The sequence below is a fragment of the Phascolarctos cinereus genome, unplaced genomic scaffold (assembly GCF_003287225.1).
Source record: "Phascolarctos cinereus isolate Bilbo 61053 unplaced genomic scaffold, phaCin_HiC Scaffold_5;HRSCAF=322, whole genome shotgun sequence".
In the NCBI taxonomy this organism is placed as follows: domain Eukaryota; kingdom Metazoa; phylum Chordata; class Mammalia; order Diprotodontia; family Phascolarctidae; genus Phascolarctos; species Phascolarctos cinereus.
This window is the reverse complement of record NW_027555958.1, coordinates 93,188,843-93,213,633: the sequence shown is the minus strand read 5'-3', so window position 1 is coordinate 93,213,633 and position 24,791 is coordinate 93,188,843. Positions and strand designations below refer to the sequence as shown.

Here is a 24,791-nt window from a genome sequence, read left to right as displayed (position 1 = left end):
ATCCAGGGCTCGCTCCATAAAATGGACAGCCCTAGACTTTCCCAGCTTTGCTTTGCCTCAGTTTCTATCACCAATAATACCTACAACTAACCTCACTCAGAGGGATGCTGTAAATTAATGTGGACTGCTCCTGTGGAGCTGAAGTCCTGGTATTAAATACTGCTTTAATTTTAAATAACTGTGTTGTTACTAACAGTGGAAGAGGCAGGAGTTCACAAACAGCAGGAAGGATTTTCAATAAAGAAAAATATACCTTCACAAACTATGTCACAAGACATGCTGATTTTAAATTATGCTGTGCTGACAGTAAGGGACAAGTAATTGGACAATAGCACTGTGTTCTCTTTCCTGAGCGGGTTACCATCCCTAAGCAATACCCAATCTCAAGAGGATACATAAATACTCAAGGCATGGACCACAGCCCATGCTTGCCTTCCCAAGCTTAATGCTGTAACTAAGGAACCAATGACCCAAGGACACCAAGTCTCTTCCCTTCATTATAATTTTGGTAAAATACAGAACCAGGCATTAAAGGAACTGGTTTTGTTTATGGAAGAATTATAAGCAGTTTTCAGCTGCCAGATAGTTATGTGTTAAATAATTACTAATACATATTAAACAATAAATTTAATAGAGCACTATTAATAATGAAATAGAATGCTCAATAATTAAACAATAAATAAAATGTGTATTATGTGTTAGATTCTAAAGTTCAGAGACTTCCCTGTCTTGGAAAAGAATGAAAAAAAAAACCCTCAAATAAACTATGACTCTCAATATATGTCAGTCACAATCCGAGATAATGTAGGTGAAAGAGACCATAGGAGATCATCTAATTTGGAGTTCATGGATTCTCAAGGGTCCCACAGATAGTTTCTGTTAATTTGAATGGGGGGAAAAAAACCACATTTATTTCAGTATCATTGGTTTCTTTTGTATTTTGTTTTATATATTGAAAAAACATTATTCTGAGAATAATGTCTGACTAGACTGACAAAAGGGGCCCAGGTTAAAAATAAATCCCTGCTCTGGTCAAATCACAAGCCAATCTCCTGGGTCCCATCATACAGAGAAATTGGCAGGTTTCCCTCATTTACAACCAGGTTTTTCCTAAGTGAAACCCAAACTATGAATCTAGTTCTTAACTTAGTCAAGTTTCCAAGGCAGCTCCCAAAGGCAAAATGCTCAAAGGTTTGTGGCTAGAGGCCTCATAATCAGAAATCCACCTGAGACCAAGAAAATGGCGCTGCAACATAGATGCCCAGTGGACAAGAAGGGTTCCCAACCAGAGGAAGATAAACAATTATGAATTATTCACCCTGAGGTCTCCAGTCCCCATGAGAGGATACTGATTATTCAGAAAAACTGTGCCCAGAGAGGCAATGATTCATTAAGAAGAAAAAGGCCATTCTAAATCAAAAACTAGGTTAATGGGGATGGCTAGCTCTCCATTAGTGTATGTTTTCCACTTCATCCTCATACCATAATGAGCAGTCACGTGGCACAAGAGGCCCTTTCTATATAACTGTGCTAGCAATTGTTCTCCCCATACAAGTGAATAGACTAAGTCACCAGCTCTTTCTCCAATGTCAGAGCAGTCTGAACACTGTCTCAGAACCTCTAAAAAAAAACAAAAACAAACAAACAAACAAAAAAACGCCTCAAACCCAAGTTAACTTACAGGTGCCTTCTTGTCGATGGGTTTAATGACAAACTTTTTGTCATTGAAAGAGATGTTTCTGATTTCGCTCCAAGGGAAGCCAATCTTTGGAGTCAATCTAAAGAAATAAAAAGAGAAAAAAGGTCAGTACATAACTATGGGTCTATTGAGTATAGCTCAGTCATTTCTGTACAGATGACTCCCAAATCTTCTCTCCTGAATATAGTATTAATCCTACATCAACAAATATCTCCTGGGCATCTCCATCCAGATGTCCAATAAGCATTTCAAACTAAACATGTACAAAAAATGGAATTTATCTTTCCTTATAATCCTCCCTTCCAAGCTTTCATATTTCTGTTGAGGACACCACCCATCTTGGTGATATGTAACCTTGGAATCATCTTTGGGTATTCACTGTTCCTTAACTCCCATATCCAATCAGCTGCAAGTGTTTGCTGATGCTAATATCTCTCATACCTATTCCATTCTCTATACTCACATAGCTGCCATGTAAGTTCAAGACCTCTAAGATGCTAATACACTGTTGGTGGAATTGTGAACTGATCCAACCATTTTGAAGAGCAATCTACAACTATGCCTGAAGAGCTATAAAACTATATATACCTTTGACCCAGCAATACCATTAATGGGTCTGTTTCCTAAGGTCATTAGGGAAAAAGAAGAAAAACCTTTATATTCTAAAATATTTATAGCAGCTCTCTTTGGGGTGGCAAGAGTAGAATTTGAGGGGATGCCCCTCAATCGGGGAGTGGCTAAACAAGTTGTGGTATATGATTGTGATGGAATACTACTATAAGAAATGACAAATTGGTTGATTTTAGAAAAACACGGAAAGAAAATAATCTTTCCAAAGTTCTGATTTGACTAAACTCATTTTCCTACTCCAAAGCCATTCTTCAACGGCTCTCTATTGCCCCTAGGATAAAATGCAGACTCAGCATTTAAAGCTCTTTAGAATTGGGCTCCAACCTACAATGGCCTCAGATACTTACTACCTGGTAACCCTGGGCAAGCTACTTAATCTCTCTCAGCCTCAGTTTCTTTATCTGTAAACTAAGGGTATTAATAGCACCTACCTCCCAGGATTGTTTTGGAGATAAAATGAGATAATAGTTATAAAGTGCTTTATTAACCTTAAAGCATTTACATAAATGCTAGCTGCTGCTGCTGCTACGCTGCTATTATTATTATTATTTGTGGACTCATTTCACATTACTCTCCTTCACATACTCCATGATCCTTTTCAACACGTCTAAATTTCACCTGCCACCTCCATCCCTTTGCACCCATGCCTAAAATACACTTCCTTCTCCCTTCCATGTCTTAGAATTTTTAGATTTCTTCAAGGCTTATCTTAGGTCCATCTGCTGTATACAGGATTTTTCTTTTTGATTCACTAGCTGTTAGTACTCTTTCCCTTCTCAAAGTATCACAAACTTACTCTTCTACTTAAATGTTTTATTCCCAACTATGATTGAAGGTAGGGGCCAACTTTAATTTTTGTCTTTGTATTGCTGGCACTTTGCATATTCTAGACATTTAACAAATATTTCATCAAATATCCAATTAAACTGAAATTCTAAAACCTATTGTGTCATATATAAATCTGTCATACAAAAATTATGTGCTTGAATTCTTGCTAAATAAATGACTTTCAAGTTAACATTTTGCATAGCTATTAAATCCTGGTATTGTATCCTAACTTTATATCATATCTTGCTGGGACTTCCGAATCTCCTTGAGCGGAGGTATCCTAATTCTTCCCTTTTATCTCTCACAGCACCCAACAAAAGGGATCATCATGACTGGATCATACACTTAAGGCCTGAAACTAGTCCTCATTTTACAGGTGATCAAACTGATGCTTAGAAGTTAAGTGACTGGCCCAAGGTCATAATGTTTTAAAAGTAGCAAATCCAGGGTCTCTGACTCCAAATTCTGTACTCATTCCTGGGCACTTAAATAAGTATTCAACCAATACTGTAGTCATAATCTTTACGGGTTATACAGCTCAGGTTCTGGGCTGAATTTAGCATATACCCTGTGACATTATTAAGAGACAAAGGTAGAAACAATCTCCATTTAGCTACTTGGCTAACATTATTACCCACAGCAAGGGAAAGGATCATAGAGTTATAAGACCTACAGCAGAAAGAGACCTCAGAGATCATCTTTTCTAACTCCCTCGTTTTACAGATGTGGAAACTGAGGCACAGGGTGGTAAACTGATTTGCCCCAAGTCACACAGGTAGTATGCCTCCAAGGTAGGATGGATAGATTTAAGTTCTCTGCTTGAAGTAATTTGTTTACATCTGGGCATAATATATTAAGACCAAAGAAGGAAAGTAATTTTACTATATGTATTCATACATACATAGGGCGTCAACAACCTGCATATGTCAATAGTATGAACCAGCATCAACAGGTAGAAGGGGGCTTAACGAAATCATCTAATTTAGTCTCCTGCTTCATCATACATATGTATAGTCATTGCCCGTGGGGTGTCTGTGGGAAGCCCGAATCAGAGCTGGTAATGAGACAGAAACAATGAACCACACCAGTGTTGCTCAATTTGCGATGGCATAATTAATGCCATGGGACCAGAGAGACTAAGTTTACAACTCTTTCTAAACATTAAGCAACCAGGAAACGGCTGGTTTCTATGTATTCCTACCATTACAATCTCCCTCCTCTCAAACAGAGAATTTCTGTTGCTATTCTTGGAAAAATTAGATCATCAGCCTGTGCCATCATCTTTCCTGTTCCTTGGTCGTGGGTCTGGGCATCTTGCCATCAATGGCTCTCTGATGACTGGTAGCACCCTTTAGCTGTGGCCTGCCCTTCTGAAAAACCATAAAACTTCAACTATGAATTACAGCCCATAACCATCTATGAGCGTGGTTTCAATATCCAAAGTAGAGGACTTATCATGGAAGTCATATCTAAAAAAAATGCTATTACAGGAGCCAAATGAACTCTTAGCCACAGCTTGGAAAAACAGAACAAAGTTTGGCAGGATTTTTTAAAAAGGAGTTTATACGTATAAATGGCTTGGGCTAAGAGACCCAAAGTTCTCCTGTTAGAAGTTTATCCTAGCCCAAAAGATGCTTTAAAAAAGTGGTCATATTATAATACATAACAGAGTTAAGAATGAGTGGGAATCATGAAGCATGGATGTGGAATCATGGATTTAAAAATGAGAAGGGACCTTAGAGATCAAGTCCAACTCACCCTCCCACCTCCATTTTACTAAAAATGGAGAACCAGAGAGGTTTCGTGAATGTCGGGTGTACATGGCAAAGATGGGATCTGAACCAAGCTCTCTAGAGGGTTCCTAATCCAAGACTCTTGTGACTAGAGTGTACTGGTTAGGCTGCTGGATCTAGGGTGATACTCACAATTTTATACACAAGCAACAAAAGTTCTGCTTAACTTTTAGAAATAAAAAAGAGGACCAGGTCTTGAAGCTGATGACGGCCTGATTGTTCTATTTGTATATGAAGCAGACTGATTGCCTTGCCAGCTTTGTGGAAGTTATCCAATCCTGTTTGAACTCATGGTATTTTGGAAGCTGCATCCAATGACATACACGAAGGCAGTCTATACTACAAATATTTATGAAGCACCTACTATGTGCCAGGCACTGTGCTAAGTGCTGGGGATGCAAAAAGAAGCAAAAGACAGGCCCTGTCCTCAAGGCACTTACAATCTAACGGTAAAAACAACTGAATAGCCACTTTCAAAAGAAAGTACAAGTAATATTAAAGGCAGCAGATGGGTCTTGGTGATGTACCTAGAGAGATGTGTTTGCTTTTAGAGGCAGATGGGTCACACAAGGTACTGACAGAGCTGGCCTGGAGTCAGGAAGACCCCCGTTGAAATCCTAATACTTACTAGCCAGGAGACCCTGGGCAAGTCATTTAACCTCCAACTCCTCATCTGTAATATAAGAATAACAACAGCCATCTACCTCCCAGGGTTGTTGTAAAGATAAAATGAGATAATATTCGTAAAGTGCTCTTTGCTTAAAGTGCCACATAAACAATAGGTATTATCATTATATGTTATTATTATTATTATTAATATAGCTATCAACAGATTCAACTCATCTTTCCTTTATCGGAATTTCTTTGTTGTTGGAGCAAGGAATTCCAAACATTTAACTTCACATTATTATTAGCAATGATCAGGGTTTTTCTGGTCTAGATCTAGAGTTCACTGGTATTACCACTGAGGAAACTCCTCCTACTCATGCATGTTAGCAACTGCTTGGCAACTTCCGGTGTTAAGAATTGTCTAGGGCGCTGAAAACTAAGTGACTTGACCAGGCTCACATAGCCAGTAGGTATCGGAGGCAAGCTGGAACCTAAGCCTTTCCTGACTCCAAAGCCAGTTCCTTAACTACTATGTATTGTGTTCCTCTCTATTAGCAACAGTGTATGTGTATAGGTAGAGAAATAGATAAAGATAGATATATTGGGGGGGGTGTGTATGTATGTATATGTAGAAATTGACCATTTAACATAACATAACATAGCTTTAGCGAGCTCTCCACTCCTCAAGCCTGACTTTCAATCCCTTTGATTACACCAATCACCCAGTTTCCCAAGGGCTCAACATAGTTCTTGGCACGTAGTAGGTGCTTCATAAATGTTTACTCACTCAGTTCAAAAGAAAAGGACTTTGATCAACAGACTGATTCCAGTGAAGGGTGGACTTAGAAATAAAAACAAGGTGTGTCTCAGGAGAGAGGAGAGAGGAGAGAGGAGAGAGAGAGAGAGAGAGAGAGAGAGAGAGAGAGAGAGAGAGAGAGACAGAGAGAGAGAGAAAGGCAGAGACAGAGAGAGAAGGTGCATGCTTACCCCTACGTTAAAGCTCTTCAACTTGGGGAAATTACAAACCAAATAACGGAAGTGTCGGTTAAACCAACAAGTGGGGAGACTTGGAGAGGGCTGAGAGCAGAAAAGGAGGTCTGAATGGGGCTCAAACTCTTATTCAGGAAAAGACAGAAACACCTGTGGTTAGGAGGCAGTTATGAGCTGACATCAGCAAGTTCCTGCCTATGGTTATTATATGTGGCTTGAAAAACCTGTTTGGATAACTGTGGCTCTATTTCAAAACCTTATTCAGGAAACTAAGCTTTAAGACAAGAGGCAGCTCATTCTTCCAATCCCATGGTGGGTGCTCTAAGTTTTCCCTTTCATTTTGTATACTGTTCTCCTTAGGACTGAGATACCTTCCTGACAACCGAGCCTCAAAGCCATCATTCCCTAAGTTGGGTCTCTCTCACTTGGAAAGAGAACATTAACACCTTTTTTCCTCCCATACACTTGAGTAAACCAAATACATGAAAATAAAAATATTCCCCCTCTGGTCCTCCATGACACTGAGACCAGAGACAATGACTCTCATTTGTAATTGTTTTAGTGTGGAGGGTAACAGATAAATGACTGTGATCAGGAGAGAGAATGCATGGAGCAGTGGGGGAAAAAATGAAGGATTTGGATTCAGGGGACCTGATTCAAATGACAGATCTGGCTGCTCTGGACAATTTGTAAAACAAGGGGGGTGGATGCAAGGACCTCTAAGGGTCTCTTTCAGTTCTAAATCCAGGATCCTATTAAATCATTTGCAGCAGCAACTGGGAGGAGCAGGAAACTGGCCAGAACCACGCCTTTAGAACTAAGGCTAGAAGGATCCATCTTAGCCAACACCCTCGTTTTACAAAAGGGCGCACAGCTAGGGGAGCAGGTTTTCCTAAAATAGCTGTGGACTCACATTTTTAAAGCCTTATGTCAAAGGGTTTTCCTCAGTAACCCTGAGAAGTCAGTACAAGTAATATTACTCCCATTAGACAGATAAGGTAACTGAGGTCCTGAAAAGTTTACAGAGTTGCCACTAACCGTCAGTGCCTGGATCCAACTGACCACTTCCACAATTGAGAATCAAGGGTTGTGATTCAGAAAACTAGAGGACCATATATAATAAGTCAAGTCTCTTAAGCCTTGAATTCCCTCCCTCCACACTGCTGCATACAGACTTCCTTCAAGATTCAGCTGAGGTCCACCTTCTGCAAAAAGTCTTTCAAAGACCCTCTTAATTTTAGTACCTTCCCTCTGAAACCATCTCCAATTTAGTCTGTCTGTATCTTGTTTGTATTATCCATGTTTTTGTGTTGTCTGCCCCACTGGACTGTGAGCTCTTTGAGAGCAAGGACTAGTTTTTTTTGGGGGGGGGGGATTTTTTTTGTCTTTCTTTGTATTCCTAGAACTTGGCACAAATTTGACACACAGCATTTATTTAAATAAATGCTTACTGACTGAATGACTTTTCTGCAGGAATAACAAAGATACTAACAAGTAACATAATAATAACAATAATAATAACTATATAGCAGCTACTATGTACCAGGTAAGTGCTTTACAATTATTATCTCACTGGATCCTCACGATAACTCTAGGAGGCAGGTGTTGTTATTATCCCCATTTTACAGATGAAGAAACTGAGAAAGCAGAGGTTAACTAGGAACTCAACATCCAACAGTGCTCCCAAAGAGAACCTCCAACTGTAAGGGTAACACAGCTCTGAGCTACTGGAGGACCCTTAGAGCAAAGACAACAGGGACTTATCATCCACATCCTGTCCCCCCCCACTCCTGTATCCTAAATCACTGTGGTCAAGTATCTCTCAGAGAATCAAAGAATCTCAGACGAGACCACTGAATCCAACTTAGAGTTGAAGGATCCCATTTATAGCCCACCTCACAAATGCTCAGAAAGCTTCTGCATGGAAAGTCCCACTGAGGGAGAACCTGCCACCTGATAAGGAAAGTCATTTCACTTTGGATAGTGTTGCTAAAGACCAAGTCTCTTACAATTTCCACTCACTGTTATTAGGATGATGGGAAGAGAATAAGCACATATTAAGTACCTATGACATGCAAGGCAACACAGTGCTAAACACTTGAGTTTGGGTCTTTGTTTCTGGTCCAGACCTGGATTTTGTTGAGTCAATGAATGAATGAAAAAAAAACTTATTTCATCAAAGTCAGGAATTTCCAGGAAAAAAGCTCCCTCTACTAATGTAAATGAGCACCTGTAGAGTAGTGACAGCTTAAGTGACAATCACTGTCAGGCAACTAGTATGTTAGAGGCAGGACCTGAACCCAAGCCTTTCTAATTCTGAGGCCAGCCCTCTATCTACTATGCTGAGCTGCCTCTCCATCACTGGAGATAACAAAGACAAAAACAAAACAGTCCTGGATCTCATGAGCTAAATATTGAACGTAAGGTAAATGAATAACTCCCAAAAGTTTAGAAGGTTTAGGTTAAGTGGCATTCTATATTAATATACAAATCTATCTGTTAAGAGGCCTTAAAAAGGTCTCTAATAACTCTCTAAATATTAGATTGCAAGTTCCTTGAGGGTAGGGATTATCTTTTGCCTCTTTCTGTATCCCTAGAACTTAGCACAGTGCCTGGCACATAGTAGGTGCTTAATAAATGTTGATTAACTGCATTAGCAAAAATTTGATATAAGGGTTGATCTCATAGGGCACCTTCAGGCATTGGCCTGTAAGCTTTACAGGAACTGAGTGGGTGGCAGTTGGACCTGTAAGTTTTAGTGGTTAGGAGAAAGAAAGGGGCAGGGAAAGATTTCACTGATGATCCACCTGCCCTAATCCCCCTCTTTCTGCCCCGTTTTACAGGTTACTCTTTCTTATTCCCTCCCAGTTCTTCCCCCAAACAAACGGGTCTATAGAATTTTATTTAAATTTTAATGGATATACTATATTCTCCCCCCGCCTCTCTGCATAGAGTCAACATTCTGAACATTTAGAGACATTGCATGTACTGTAAACACTTAATATCCAATGAGATTAGGAAAGAAGTTAGTGACAAAAAAGGTCTTTGTGCAAAGCTTCTGATGCACTCGTATCGACAGAGTAGAAACAGACTTTCAAGAACGGTCCTTTAACTGGCCAGCACAAAGCTGAACCAAGGCCTTCACTCAGCTCCATTCAGGATGGCTAACTCCCCGTCTATTCCCCATTACTTCTACTCCATAAGCTCAAAAAGAGAGAAAAGTTTCAACTCACTTATCATCTTTCTCGTAAATATTCAGCCCAAGGGCATCCACTCCGAGCCAAAGGTCTGTTCCTTTTTTGTTTTTTATCTCAAAATAATTGATCCCATACATCTCCAAGTCCTGAGCAATCTTCAAATACTCCAGCATAGCATTATCTCTAGTTGGGGAGATTAAAACACACACACACAACACTAGATTAGTATAAAATTAATTTCACATTGCAATCCCAAGAAGGTAAGTATGATTTTGGCAGCTTTTTGTTTGCTGGTTATTATTCCTCCATTCCCTCTCTGTAACACTCAAGAAGACCAAGAGAGGTTGTCAGAATAGCAAGGATCTAGGTAGGCAGGAATCAATGGTGGAAAAGAACAAAGAGAGTATTGCTATTAACTCTGAATTCACAGTATGGATTTTGGCGTCCATCCCTAACATCATAAAGGATTGCTCTCTTGACAAATCAAGACAGAACCTCGTTGATGCCTTTGCAGACCCGACAAAAATGGTCTTTATTAAGCGATATGGCATCATCTTTGCTGACCTAGCAGATTATTTCTTCTGTGGCCAGCATGGTAATTCCAGGTCCCTACTGCTTTCCTCGTTTATTATGGCAGACCACTCTCCTGCCTGCTTTTCCCTGTCCACCCCACCCAGGAGATCTACTTGAGTCAGATGGGTTCAGCCATGGGGGTGCCATAAGCAATAAACTATGGCTGCCAGGAACCTCACAAGCAGGACCCTTCCAGACTCTGAGCCTGGCATTCAATCTCAAAATGCTGCCAATGTATGAAAATAAGGGGTACTTGGATGATAAATCACATGAGGAAACTAAGCAGTGCACCATTTAAAAGAACAACAACATTGGCTAGAATGTCGAGGTCACTGTAGGGGGGTGTTTTTGTAACAGTTTTCCTTTGTTACCAAGAGGATGAGATTTCCCGAAATAACTGCGGTGTAGGAACAAAGGGCCTCAATGAGACTTATTTAAACAAACACCAGTACCTGGACTTCTCTCCTCCATGCAACATTTTTGTTGCTCTAAGATCAATGTGCCTTATAGGGGTTCTGCCTTGTCCAACAAGGTGACTACCTTGCATACCACGCATGAGCAAACCAAGAGCACTTAAGCAGCAGAGAAAAACAGGACAACAATGGGTTATTTTGGTGGGGGAGGGAAGTAGCTTCTCTATTATTTGAGATGCTTAGTTTTGTTTTTTTTTTTTCCTTCCCTAAAAAAAGTACAAAGGAAGGAAAGGCAGCCTGGGAAGGAGCTTTCCTAAGCTCATATGTAAAGGCTGGTCCTCAGGCTATAACTATAATTTAATTATGAGAAATAAATAAAAAACCACAACAAAAACAAATGCCCCACCAGTATTAAAACTTTTTAATACCTTATTAGGCATTAGGACTGGAAAACAGTTCAAGAGCCTCCTAGAGCTAATTACTTTGAGACGACTAACTGAAGTCACGAGGTAAAGAAGATTAACTAGAAGAGCTGGAGGTGACCTAAATACCAGTGCGCGCTAACAACTGAGCACGTACTTCAGCATCCCGCGGTGCTCAGCATGCCACACCTGGATCCGATCCTCCCACTGTTCTCTGGAGAGCTTGTGCTGGTCCATTACTCTGAAATACAAAGAAAGGGAAGCTAACACTTCCTCCTTCCTTTTCTATTTCGTTCTCTGCCTCTTTCTTAATTAAAGGGTGCTGAAAGCTTTGAAATCTGTCTCTCCTTCCCACCTCCACAGAAATCCTTACTTTCCTTCAGGTAAAAGCCTAAGAAGCTTTTGTTGCTACCTTGGAACACGCCCCACTGGAGTCAGAGCAGAGAAATGCAGAAGTTCAGATCTCTATTTATGGTTGTCAGCCCAAACCTGCTCTAATCGTGGTTGGAAAACTTCAATGTTCTTCGATGTCTTTTTTTTTCCCTCAAGCGAGGAAAGAGGATATAAAACACACAGATAGTAATGGGGAAGGGGAAGGAAATTTCTGGATTAAGCAAAGTAAATTAACATAGGGACTAAGTAGGGATTTAAGGGGCCCCCACCATTATTATTTCAGAGCACTACTCGCCTAGGAGAAATGTGACTAAGTTTAACTCAATCCAACATTTTTTAAGCATTAACTAGGAGTAAGGGACTGTGCCTGGCACTAGGGACACCCCATTTTTAAGGAATTTACATCCTACTTAGGGGATTCAACACACATGCAGTGGTGAGTAGAAGATAAGGCCACACCCACTTCCCACCCTTCATAATTCCATGAGGACAGGATAGTTTTCCTTTCTGGTTATATTTTCCTCCCACTACCTGAAACTATGGCTAAAAGCAGTCATCAACTTCTTCACAAAGTACACTTCGTGGGCTGGGATAGTCAAAAGTCCAGAGTGACTCATTCTAAAAACTTACAAAACCCAGAAGTCACTGGAGTCCCAACCCTGGTCCTGCCACTCCCGATACTTTTTCTGATACCAAAAGCTGACACAAGTGAATGAATGGATGATGAAGGACAGACAGTGTGGTGTAGGATTACCTCTGTGGGATCAAACGTTCAGAGCTGAGGTATCCTGGCTTGTGCACCTCTTTATTATAATCACCAAACTTGGCTTGAACAGCGTAAGACCCAAGGAGCACTGCAGTCTCAGGAGGGCAGTAGATTTCATCACTGAGGATTCCATCTTTCACTTGTAGGAAGAACAGCTTCTGGGTAATGTCCTGGATCAGCTCCTCAGGAACATCCTCTGGGTAGAATTTGGCCCGAAATTTGAACTGGAGGGGGTTCTCCTTTCTGACTTCCTGAGCAGAGACCTAGATGAGAGAAACCAAACCCACTTAAAATTCAAACGTCCAAGTTCTAGATTTCAGAACACATAATCTGTGCAACAATAGCATGTACAAACACATACAAATGAGTTTCCTAAGGTTAGAATTTTCGGGACAAGATTCTTTAAAAGGTCTTTTGAGAATATTAAGGGAAAAAAAAATTCAGGGAAAAGTTCAACCTAGCTTTGTGCTTTGCCAGATGTTCATCAGGGACCAAGCAGAAGCCAATTACTGACCAGTGTCTCCTTCTGGCTTATTGGCCAACCCTTACTTCCAAACTGTGATCACAGGGTCACAGATACAGAGCTTTAAAGGCCTTACCTAGCCTAGCCCAACTGCTCTTTACAGATGAGGAAACTGAGGGCAGGAGAGGGGCCTCAAAATCCAAAGCAACAGGGGAAGCGCCCAGCTAGGCAGAGGCAGACAGCTAGTCTACGGCTTGATATTTAAACTCTAGAGGGCTCTAGAATTCGATATTTAAACCTAATGACTCCTCTTCTGTCATATGCTGCATGCCAAATTCCATTATGGTATATTATGCTAAACTTTGAGAAAATATACTATTGGAGGAAAATGGATTTGCACCTTAAGAAGCGGTTTAGGGGAAAAAAATTCATATTAATGTTTAGTTTACTTTATCCCAGATCTGCTAAAAAATAAGAACAACTTTTCTCAAGCACCTGAGCATAATTAAGCCAACTTGAGCAAGGAGGCACAAAGTTATTATGTTTTTATAAAACATTAAAAAAAAACCCAATTGTTGCTTTTTTAATCTTCCCAGAAGCAAATTAGTTTCTCTGCTACATTCTAATTAAAACAAACCCACAAACCCAAGGTCAAATAATGGTTGTACAATCAAACACCATACCCATTCAGTGAAGCAGGGAATTAAGATACTTGAGGTACCTAGGTCCCAGGACTCCAGGTTCCCTGGGAATCTGCAAGCCTAATTTTTTAAGTGCTTTAGACAAACAAAAAGGAAGAATAAAGTGGTCAGGTTTCCCTCATCAACAGTCAATGTCAAATCAGCAAGCCAACACACCCAAGTTAACAATCTGTAAATAGTTAACCCTCATTTACCTTTTTATCAAGCTTCAACCAGGTTGGAAATCCTTTATTATCCACATACTGGAGGCCAAAGTACCATACTTCCCGAAGGCCAATGGTCTTAACCACCTGGAAATATAAATGTAGGAGCCAAATATAGAGGGATGCCTCTCCCAAATGAGCAGAAATACCAGATAGCCATCATAGGATACAGCTTTCCTAGAGTTAGCCCAATTCCCAAGGGAATAACCAGTCTGACTGACTCACTCGATACACATGTCTAAGAAACCCTTGTGTGTTTCTGGTTGTGATTCTACTTGTCAACGAGTCAGTCCAGGAATCTGACAGCTAAGGATAGGGAAGGGAAGAAGCAATTGTCTGAAAGGCAGGAAACAGATGGTGGCACATTTCCAGGGTGGTAATGCTGGTGTTGGGAGAGAGGAAAGCTTCAGTTTTATATTCACCAAGGGGTGATGGGCAGATTTTTGGCTTCTGGGTTCCTAGGATGTGAAATAATGACCATCCAGTGCCAGGAACTTCCTATCGTGGTGTGGAGGAGGGGAATCATTTAATCCTGACTTAAAAGTAAGGGCCTGTTCTTCATTAGCCTGATGAGTCATTTTAAAAATTCTTTATGGTGCTTTTGAAGAAAAGAAAGTCTCTTGCAATCTGATTCATGGAGAGTGTTGTGCCAGCTACTACTGTGTGTATGAATAGTAAGGGGCAGGGGTAACTGCAGGACACCCATTCAGCATGTTCCACTACAGACATTTGGGAAACATGATCTGTGGTCATTCACTCCAGGCTTTGAATACATGTTGACAACCTCAAAAGCTGCTCAATTTTTCTGGGGGACCCACACACATTTTGTGGTTTCTTTTAGGTTGTGAAAGAAAAAGAAGTCCCCACCCTAACCATGATAGAAGTCCCAAACCAGGTATTTGCATTTTAAACAGAAATCAGATGTTCAAAGTAGACTGAGTTCACAAAGAGCTAGAGTTGGGCAGGCCCTTAGAGGTTACCTAGTCCACCACTCTCATCTTACAGATGAGGAAACTGAGGCCTGGAGAGAAGGGCCTTTTTTTCCACTTTAGTAGCAAAAGCATTTTCTTAAAGAACATTTATAATTTTACATGGAATTTACATAAAACAGAAAAAGAAACCCACTGTTGCAAGACTGGGGAGAGAAGCAGTGATTAATCTATGACACACAATTTAGACTGTTATATTTTTATTTCATAGTAATCAAACATGAAAATGAAGAAAAATCCAGATTTCAAAGGTTATGTTCAACCTCCCTCCATACTTTCTAATTATGAAGATCCCTGCCCCCCCCATACTTGTCCCACATGTTTTTTTTAACAAGTATACAAATTTTATCCTTGTTAAATAATTCCATCTTGGTAGGCTTGCAGCTAACATGTCAAGGTCTTTTGGGATCTTAATTCTGTCATTCTGAGAAACAGGATGGCATAGTGGATAGAGTGACCTTGAGGGCAGGAAAACCCGGGTTTAAATCCCAACTCTGACTTTTGTTGGCTGTGTGACCTTTTTAAGGCTCTAGACCAGGGATGGGGAACCTTTGGCCTCAAGGCCACACATGACCCTCTAGGTCCTCAAATGGGGCCCTTTGACTGAATCCAAACTTCACAGAATAAATCCCCTGTTCTGTTCTGTAAAATTTGGACTCAAAGGCCGTACCCAAGGACCTAGAAGGCCACATGTGGCTTCCAGGCCGCAGATGCCTTACCCTTGTCTAGGTGTCTAGAGTCCAGAGTCTAGACATTTCTCTAAAGGCAGTAGATAGAGTGTTAGGCCTGGAATCAGGAAGATCTAAGTTCAAATCTGGCCTCAGACACTGTGGACAAATCAGTTAACCTTTGTTTGCCTCGGTTTCCTCAATTCAGTAAAACGAAGATAGCACCTACCTTGCTAGGATTATGAGGATCAAATAAGATAATTTTTGTAAAAATGCTTAGCTCAGCAGTGCCTGGCACACTGCTGTTGTTCAGTCCTGTTTGACTCTTCACGACCCCATGGATCATAGACCACTGTCTATGTGGTTTTCTTGGCAGAGATACTAGAATGATTTGCTCTTTCCTTCCCCAGCTCACTTTACAGATGAGGAAACTGAGGCAGACAGTGTTAAGTGACTTGCCCAGGGTCACACAGCTAGCATCTGAGGTCCATTTTGAACTCAGGAAAATGAGTCTTCTTGACTCCAGCCCTGGCACTCTATCCACTGTACCACCTAGCTGTCACATCACTGCCAGCAATGAGATTATAAACTCTTGAATCCACAGAATCTAAAAGCACACATATTAACTGTTTATGTATTTCTGTTAAATCTTACAGGGAATCCAAGCTATACCACTTGCTATCTGTGCAACTCTGAGCAAGTTAATTAACTTCTCTGGGCCTCAGCTTCTTCATCTGCCAAAATCAGGGTTTGAACACAATGATCTCTAAGGTTCCTTTCAGCTCAAAGAAGCTTGAGACTCAGATGTCCTGTCCCCCTTCTCCCACAATCTAACAGCCTCAATCTTTCCTCCACCTTATGCAAAAAACATGAGGAAAATGACAACAAAAATCGCTAGGTCTTCTAAAACTCCTTCTCCATCCACATTCTATCTGGATAAGCTTCCCTCAAGAAGGAGTGAGTTTCCTGTTGATGCAGGTCTTTAAGCAGAAGGCAGATGACCACCCATCATAAATGTTGTAGACAAGACTGATGTGAAGTACGACCAGGACTATGTCACCTCTGGGGTCCTCTACAACTCATGATTCTGTGACATACTCCAGTGGTAGTTAATGCTTCTTCATCCCACAGAGCACTTTTAAAGCATGCACTCTATTCCATTAGGTCAATAGGCATTTTGAAATTATTGTAAATTTACAATGAGAAGTCTTACTTCTTGAGGAAAATAATTTTTTAGTACCCACTCCCAAGCCTATGAACTAAAGCATCATGCCACTAACTGAGAGACGGTGACTGAGATTCGCTCTGCTAATCATTTGCTGTGTATGTGGAATGTTGGGTTTTCTTCTACTCTCCCGGCTTCACCTCCTCATCTGCAAAGTGAGGTGTTTGGAATCCCTAAGGTGCCTGCTAGCTCTACAATGAAAAGATTCTATCTAGAAAAATGCATCACTAAACATACATGGTTTGAGTTTAGCATTGTTCCAGCTGCATTCTTTTTTTTTTTCTGTTTTGGTCATCCTATTTAAAAAAAGTTTATTTTTAACATTCATTTTTCTTTAAATTTTGAGTTCTGAATTCTCTCCCTCCCAATCCTTCCCTACCCACTGTGAAGGCAAGAATTGTGATATCAATTATACATGAAAACAGAATTATTTTTTTTTCTTTTTCTTTTTTAAAGGCAATTGGGGTTAAGTGACTTGCCCAGGGTCAGAATTATTTCTTAACAGACATACATGAAAGAATCACATTGTCCTAAGAATCATGTTAATGAACATGTGGAGGACATCCATTTGCAAATTTCTGCAGTGTCCAAGTTAAAAGACTGTATATTGTTTCCCACTTATTCATTTTCTTCTCACCATCCTCACTAACTGCATGGGCTTACATACTAGATACTTTCAGCTCTCCTCTGGAGGTTTGCAAATGTCTATACCTTATAATATTGAGGTTGATTATTTTTAAAATTCTGTTGTTGTTCAGTTGTGTCTGACTCTTTGTGACCCCATTTGGGGTTTCTGTGACAAAGACACTGGCGTGGCTTGCCATGTCCTTCTCCAGCACATTATACAGAGGAGGAAGCTGAGGCAAACAAGTTTAAGTGACTTGTCACAGAGCTATTAAGTGTCTGAGGCCAGATTTGAACTCAGGAAGAGGAGTCTTCTTGATTCCAGGCCTGGCACTCTATCTACTACAATACCTAGCTGCCCCATTTTTTTTTAAACTATAGGGTAGCATAGTTATGTGATAACCCCCTCCATAAACACACACACACACACACACACACACACACACGGTATAATTTTATCTCTTTCTGTTGTTTGCTTAGCCTCACCCAAGACATTTTTTCTAATTCAGATTATGTACGAAGAATGAAATTGTGAATTAACAAATGGGTTTACATAAAATGGACCCTGAACCTTAGTCAATACTAGTGACTGATTTCAAAAATACTAAATACATAAGCCTAATCAATGCGCCAGCCTCCTGTAAGCTCTGAATTAAAAAAAGTTATTTCAAACCTTACTAACTGGGAGTCAGGTAGTTCCCATTCTGTTATTTCAGAGGCTTGTTATAATATTCTCCCTCTACTCCAATACCCAGCCCCACCCACTCACAGAAAACAAGAGTTTCCTTGACTCAATATTTAAAAAAAAAAAAATCAGAGCAAAATCCCACTTTCAATTACCTTGTCTCCTATTTTTGACAAACGTCAAACAAATTCTACCTTCTCCCTCAAATCAATTAAAATCTACAAGCATCAAGATTTGCAGAAACTGGAAGCAAAAGTACCCAGGAAAGAGTTAAGAAAATCTGGACAACATTCTCTCTCTGGGGGCTCAAAGTAGCTAAGAAGAAGCTGGCATCTATTCCATAGAAGACTTTTTCTATAGTACAGCTTCTATTCATTTCTGGAAATCTGCCTCAGATAACTAAAATGACTCATTTTGGGGATGACTCCAAGGTTGACAAGCTACGTGGTTAAAGCATAATACTAGAGACCTGGATGGGAAAACTCTCCTGTAGCCACTGAACAATGGCACACTTGTTACCCATCTGCTATCCTGGGGTACAGAATACTATAAATTTCACTTAACACATTCATTTACTTAACCTCTTTGAGGAATATTCTACTTCAAGATCGATCCATCTTCTCCCCTGGCCCCTGCCTATCCCTTCCCTAGACAGTACACTTTTCCTGCATTAAAATGGTCAACTTGACTCTTACGCAAAACATGACACTGTAGGGTGATCATGAGCACGATATGGGACAGCTAGGACATACAGTGGACGGAGTATTGGTCCTGAGTTGAAATCCAGTTGCGTGACCCTGGGCAAGACGCTAAAGCTTTATGTACTTAGCTTCCTCTTCTATAAAATGAGAACAAAAGCACCTGCTTTCCTTATTGGGAGGATCATGTGAGGTAATATTTGTAAAGAACTTTGCAAACCTTAAAGGGCTATATAAATGCTAGCTATTAGTAGTAGTAGTAGTAGCAATAATAATAAATATAAAACTAGTAAGGAGGTTTCTCCTTTTTGCAAGTGGCAATGCCTTTCTATTTGACCTCATTTTTGTTCTCCAGCAATATTTTAGCAGTATTGGGAGAAAGGAAAGAGATACCTTAAGAATGAATGAAGAATCAGTAATCCTGCCAGCTCTGGGTTCTCCTTCTGACAGAGACTCCAATCTTTCCAGTACTCAGTAGATAATATTTAAGAGCGGGGAAGACTGACAAGATCATGACCGTGTGGTGATGGCTGGTCCCCAGAATTCAGCCTTTCCAGCTTGGTGATACATATCACAATGCAGCAGCCTCTAGTACAGGCTTCTAGGCCTCCTCTATACCACCCAATAAACTAAGACGCTCAGAGCATTCAAACTAGGAATAGAACAAGAACTCTATAAGCATTCAGTTCCTTAGGATGTCAGTGCTGTACCTGTATGTGCCCTGGGGATATATGGATTTTTTTTTTCCATGACTAAGGCTGTATATTCATAGGACGCTCATAAAAAGGGAGACTTAGGGTCTGCAACAGGCTTTGGCAGCAATATTTTAAGAGATGGCTGGATTTTGGAACATGACTAAGTAAAAACACAAAGCATGTGTAGAGCCTGGCATAGAGTGATACTGTTACTACAAAGAGGAAGATGGTAATAATAATAAACTATTTTACCAAGGCGTGGGCTGCGTCAGGCAGTAGGACCCCCACTGTACAGGTGAAGAAATTATGGCTGCCACTCACAGCTAGGTGGTATAAAGGGCTAGGCTTAGAATAAGGAAGTCCTAAATTAAAATCCTGCCTCATTCACTCACTAGTTGTGTCACCTAACCTGTCAGCCTCAGTTTCCTTATCTGTAAAATGGGGATAATAACAGTACTTAGCTCACAGAGTTGCTGTAAGGATTAAATAAGATAGCATCTGTAAAGTGCTTTGCAAACCTTAAAGAATTATATAAATGCTAGAGATTTAAAAGGTAAGAGAACTGCTTGCAAACCTACATCTAGGTAAGCGTCAAGTTCAGCACTCAATACCAGAATGCCACAAAAGAATGTCCCATAGTAACCAATCAGGCCAGTATGCAGTTCCTGAATTCTGAAAGAGGTTTCAGAAACCATTATCATAATAAAAAGCTTCAGCAGCCCAGTGAGCAAAGTAAATGAACCACTAGAATGAGATTTCTATAGGCATGGAATCCAAGCAAATCTCTCTGTGCTGTCTAAATTCAGCTACAGATACCAGAGAGTCATGAATGATGGACTTAGAAGATGCCTTATAAAAAGAAAATTATACTTTATTACCTTTCAGGAAAAGTGCTAAAAAAATAATTTCTCAACTTGGAACTATGGATTTAGATCTTAAAAGCCATCTCATCCAAACCCACCCCCTTTCATTTTACAGGTAAGATAACCGAGGCAGAGTTAGGATTCAAACCCAAGTCTTAGGACTCTAATTCTAGTGCTTTGTCCTTCATAATACACTGCCCCCAGTCTCTCGATATTTATTTTTTTTCTAGTTTTAAAAACTCTCCAGAATTCCATCCTTGGTTTAGAGCCAGAAGGGGCCTTGGAGAGAAGGCAGAGTGGAAAGCACACTGATATTGGTTTAATCGCTTCTCCACACCTGACCACTCTCCATTCTGAGCACAAATTTCAGAAACACACAAGATAGCAAGAGTCCTTTTTTGTGTTCGGTAGATCTGGTCCTGTGCCATTATTGGATTCTGGACTAACCACTTACTGGTGGAATTAATTTTCTCTACCGCTCTTGTAAAATAAGATTCTCCTTCCCCGCCCTCTCTTGCACAAGCTTAAAACAGACTCACGCATGATATTCCCACTGTTTGGACAAAGAAGACAGAAAGAAGTTGGGTGGTGATAAAGAACCATGGAATGCTGCAGCTGGGAACTGAAAGGTCACCTAGCCTTATCCCCCCTCATTTTACAGATGTGAAAACTGAGGCCCAAAGATGGAGAGGAAATAGTGACAGGGCCAGACAAAACCAAGTCTCCTAAATCTGAGTGCAGTGTTTTCTCTAGTACGTGGACAAAGTGTGATAGATCATCCCTCCCCTTTCTATTTTTAAGAAGACAGCAAAATAAATATACTGGTCAATAAGGATTTTTTAAGCTTTTGCTATGTGCTAGGCACTGTGTTAAGTGTTGGGGTACAAAGAAAAGTCAAAAAACTGTCCCTGCTTTCACAGAGCTCACAATCTAATGGGGAAAACTGTGCTAATGGAATGTACAAAACAAAATAAAAATGGGATAAATGGGAGATAATCTCAGAAGAAGGGCACTAAGATTAAGGAGGACTGGGAAAGGCTTCCTGCAGAAGGTGTAGCTTCGGCTGAGATCGGGAGGAAGCTACAGAAGCCAAGAGGCAGAGATGAAGACGGACAGATTTCCAGGCATGAATGCCCAGAACTGGAGCATGGCACACTGCGTAGGAGAATAAGGCAATGTCACTGGATTCCAGGGTAGATGATTGGGAAAGGCGCGGGAAGACTAGAAAGATGGGAAGGCCAGGTTATGAAGGGCTCTGAAAGCCAAACAGGGGATTTTCTACTGGGTATGTTTACATCAATGTGGACATACACCACACTGTCAAGGGAGAAGTGGGGAGAGTGTGCAGATGGCCAGGGAGTAAGACCAGTCTCTGGACATACTTGACTGAGCACGGTGACATCCAGACTGACCATGCACCTGGATACTTCAGCCGCTAAAGGCAGAAAACAGCATAAGAGACTAATCCAAGGGTGATGCTAGGGTAACGTGGTAAAAAAAAAAAAAACGAAGAGAAGCTCTAGATTGTTTTTGTTGTTGTTTTTTCTAACGGAAACAAGACAAACACAATGATGAAAAAGAAGGCACTACAGACCACGCAGTTAGAGCCAGACCTAGTTGGCTCTACCCCCCAATCTCATCTGAAAAGGTCATTTAAAACGTGTTGGCAAAACTTTTAGCAAGAATGAACACTATTCAGTCATGTCTGCCTAGTGGAGCTGAAAGGCATTCTACATACAGTCTTTTTTGTTAGAGGTCGGTAAAGCAGTTTGGAAAGAAATTAGAAAAAAAGTTAGGTCAAGAAAAATGAAACCATTTAAGTATCCAATACTAGTTAATGCCTCTAATTTTAGCAAGGAGGCAGAAAGTACTTTTACTTCCAACATAAAGAGTAGCACCAGATGAGAAGTGAACAGTTTACAGTCACTCTTAGAACAGGAAAAAAAATTTAGAAATTAAAATAGTAAGATTAGATCAGATTAGCCATTATTATGGAACAAGGGGAAGAGAAGGAGAATGTTTGGCTAACATAGTAATTTTAAAGTGCACAAGGCAAGAAGTGGCCCTTTAAATTACTCTCTCTAAATCACCATTTCTTCTATTCATAGTTACTCAAGCATAAGTATCTTGAAATTAGAAACTGTCCCAAACAAGAACAGAAAGGACGTGCTGGGCCATCCACAGAGATCGATTTTCTTGGGGATGCAGAAATGGTGCCAGGAAGCACCATGGCCATTCTTGGAGGCAGAATAGGAAATGCAAGGAATACCAGAGTGACCACGCCCACCGTGGTCTCTCCTTTTACAGCTGAGGCTATGGGAGGGGAATTCTGCTCCTATGGTCTCAATTCTCTCTAGCTCATGATCATCAGTGATGCATATTACTACCCTGCACAAGGTTAACACTTTATGCCTTTAAGTTGGCAAAATGCATCACCTTATCCTTTGCTCCTCACAACTATGTAATCTACATCAGTGCTATTATTATCCCCATTTTACAAATGAAGAAACTGAGGCTGAGAGGTTAACTGATACGCCCAGGGTCACATAGCTATTAAATGTCAGAAGCAGGGTTCAAACTCAAGACTACCTTGAAGTGCAGCATTCTCATAGACAATTAGGTCCAATGTTCTTTCAGGCAGCTAAGTGGCACAGTGGATAGAGCTCTGGACCTGATGTCAGGAAGACTTGAGTTCAAATCCAGCCTCAGACACTTGCCAGATGTGTGACCTTAATGGGACAAATCCCTTAACTTGTTTGCCTCAGTTTCCTCAACTGTAAAATGGGGATAATAATAGCATTTACCTCCCATGGTTTCTGTGAAAATCAAATGAGTTCATATTTGTAAAGAGCTTAGCAGAGTACTCATACACAGTTTTTGTTGTTTAGTCATTTCCGTTTTGTCTGATTCTTTGTGACCCCATTTGGGAGATTCTTGGCAAAGAAACTGAAGTGGTTTGCCATTTCCTTCTCCACTTGGCACACAGCAGGTGCTATATAAATGCTAGCTATAATATTATCATTCTATCTATCCACCATGCCATATCCGACTACTGCTAAGCTCCCATCTGAATAACGCCTGGCAATACTAATGTACTTCATATGGACGATCTCATTTGGTCTTCACAATGACTCTGCGAAGTAATGAAATATATTATTTTCCTTCTTTACAGAAGAGGAAACTGAGGTGCAAAGATTTGCCTGAGGTTGGGTGACAGAACTAGGACCAAAAGCTAAGTCTCTTGACTCCAAATTCTGTGTTCTTCTCAGCAGACTGCACTGCCTTCGGAGGTGTCAGAGTATTCCCAACCCATCCAATCCTAACCACCACAAGAATGTCAATCACATTATTAAATTTTTTAAAAAATCAAGTACCAATATACATAAACTACAAGCAAGATGGTCTAGGTGAAGGAAAGTTAAATTTGGAGTCAGAGAACCTGGGTTTGAATCTCAGCTGTTACTTCATACTCAGCAACATATGGATATGTCATGGAACCTTCTGGATTCACAATTTCCTACAAATATTTCTTATAAATTTCCTAATTTCCTATAAATAGTTAAGTTCTACAAAATGAAAGAAAGGGCTGGATTCAATGGCCTAACTCTCTTTCCAGCCTTAAATCAATGCCTCAATGAGACTTTGTCACAGAGTCATAGGGCTAGAAGAGTCATCCACTTTAACTCTTGCCCAAATCATTCATCTCATCTCAAGTTTCTCTGACAAGTGGCCATTCAATGTCTGTTTAAAGACCTCCAATGCCAGAGAAGTCACTATCTCCCAAAGGGAGCTTATCAACTAAGACATAGGTAAATAGTGAAGGCATTTTAAAAGGTTTACCTGTTTGCTGGACTTTCTACCTTTTTTCTTTTTTTTTAGTGAGGAAGATCATAAACTAAAGTATCATAGTAGTCTCTTAACAGGTCTTCCTTGTCTGCCTATACTCTTACCCCCCTAAACTATCCTTCACATCAATGACAAATTTTCCTTAGACATAAGTCACATTACAGCACCATCCACGTTCAATGGCTTTCTACTGAGTAAAGTTCAGATGTATTTGGCATTCAAGATCCTCTACCATCTCATGAATCATCTTTCCTTTCCAACCTTATCTAAGACCTTTCCCTTTATGGATACTGCCCTCTAGCCACACTCAATCGTTTTCTGCCTGCCTTATGTTCCCTTTTCTTCCCCTTACGGCTTTCTATGCTACTTCTCATGCTTAGAATGCTTAACCTTGTCAACTTTACCCATTCTTTTTAAAAAAATTTTTTTAAATTTTTTCCTATCCATTCTTTAAAGCTCAATTCAAATGCTATCTCCTCCAGGAGGCATTCCTTGATTATTCTATCAGTAAAACCTTCTCCTCCTGGATATCACAAAACATTTTGATTTGTATTCTCTCAACAGCACTTAAGTATGGCTATTTGTTATACTAATCAAAGTCAGGGCCTCATCTCTCTCTACTATGCCCTAAGTTCTGTGAGGGAATGATTTCTCATACAATTTCCTTCATTTTCTAGCAGAGTACTCTTGCTATGGAAGATACTTTAATAAATGTTTGCTGAATTTAACAACAGATGTGGTACATGCAAGACTGGAAGAGGCTAGAGAAGGGCTTGGAAACCAGTGGATTCAAATGTGTTAGATTAAAGAAATGCTTT

General features: G+C 40.3%; 1 protein-coding gene across 1 annotated transcript in view; it reads right to left on the bottom strand.

Moving 5' to 3' along the window:
• EZR (ezrin) overlaps positions 1-24,791 on the bottom strand; it is a 75,011-nt gene that overhangs the window by 11,549 nt on the left and 38,671 nt on the right. The window contains 5 exon segments of the mRNA XM_078155057.1: positions 1,682-1,778; positions 9,783-9,929; positions 11,312-11,395; positions 12,302-12,576; positions 13,672-13,767. Of these exon segments, the coding sequence (XP_078011183.1) occupies positions 1,682-1,778; positions 9,783-9,929; positions 11,312-11,395; positions 12,302-12,576; positions 13,672-13,767 (699 nt within the window).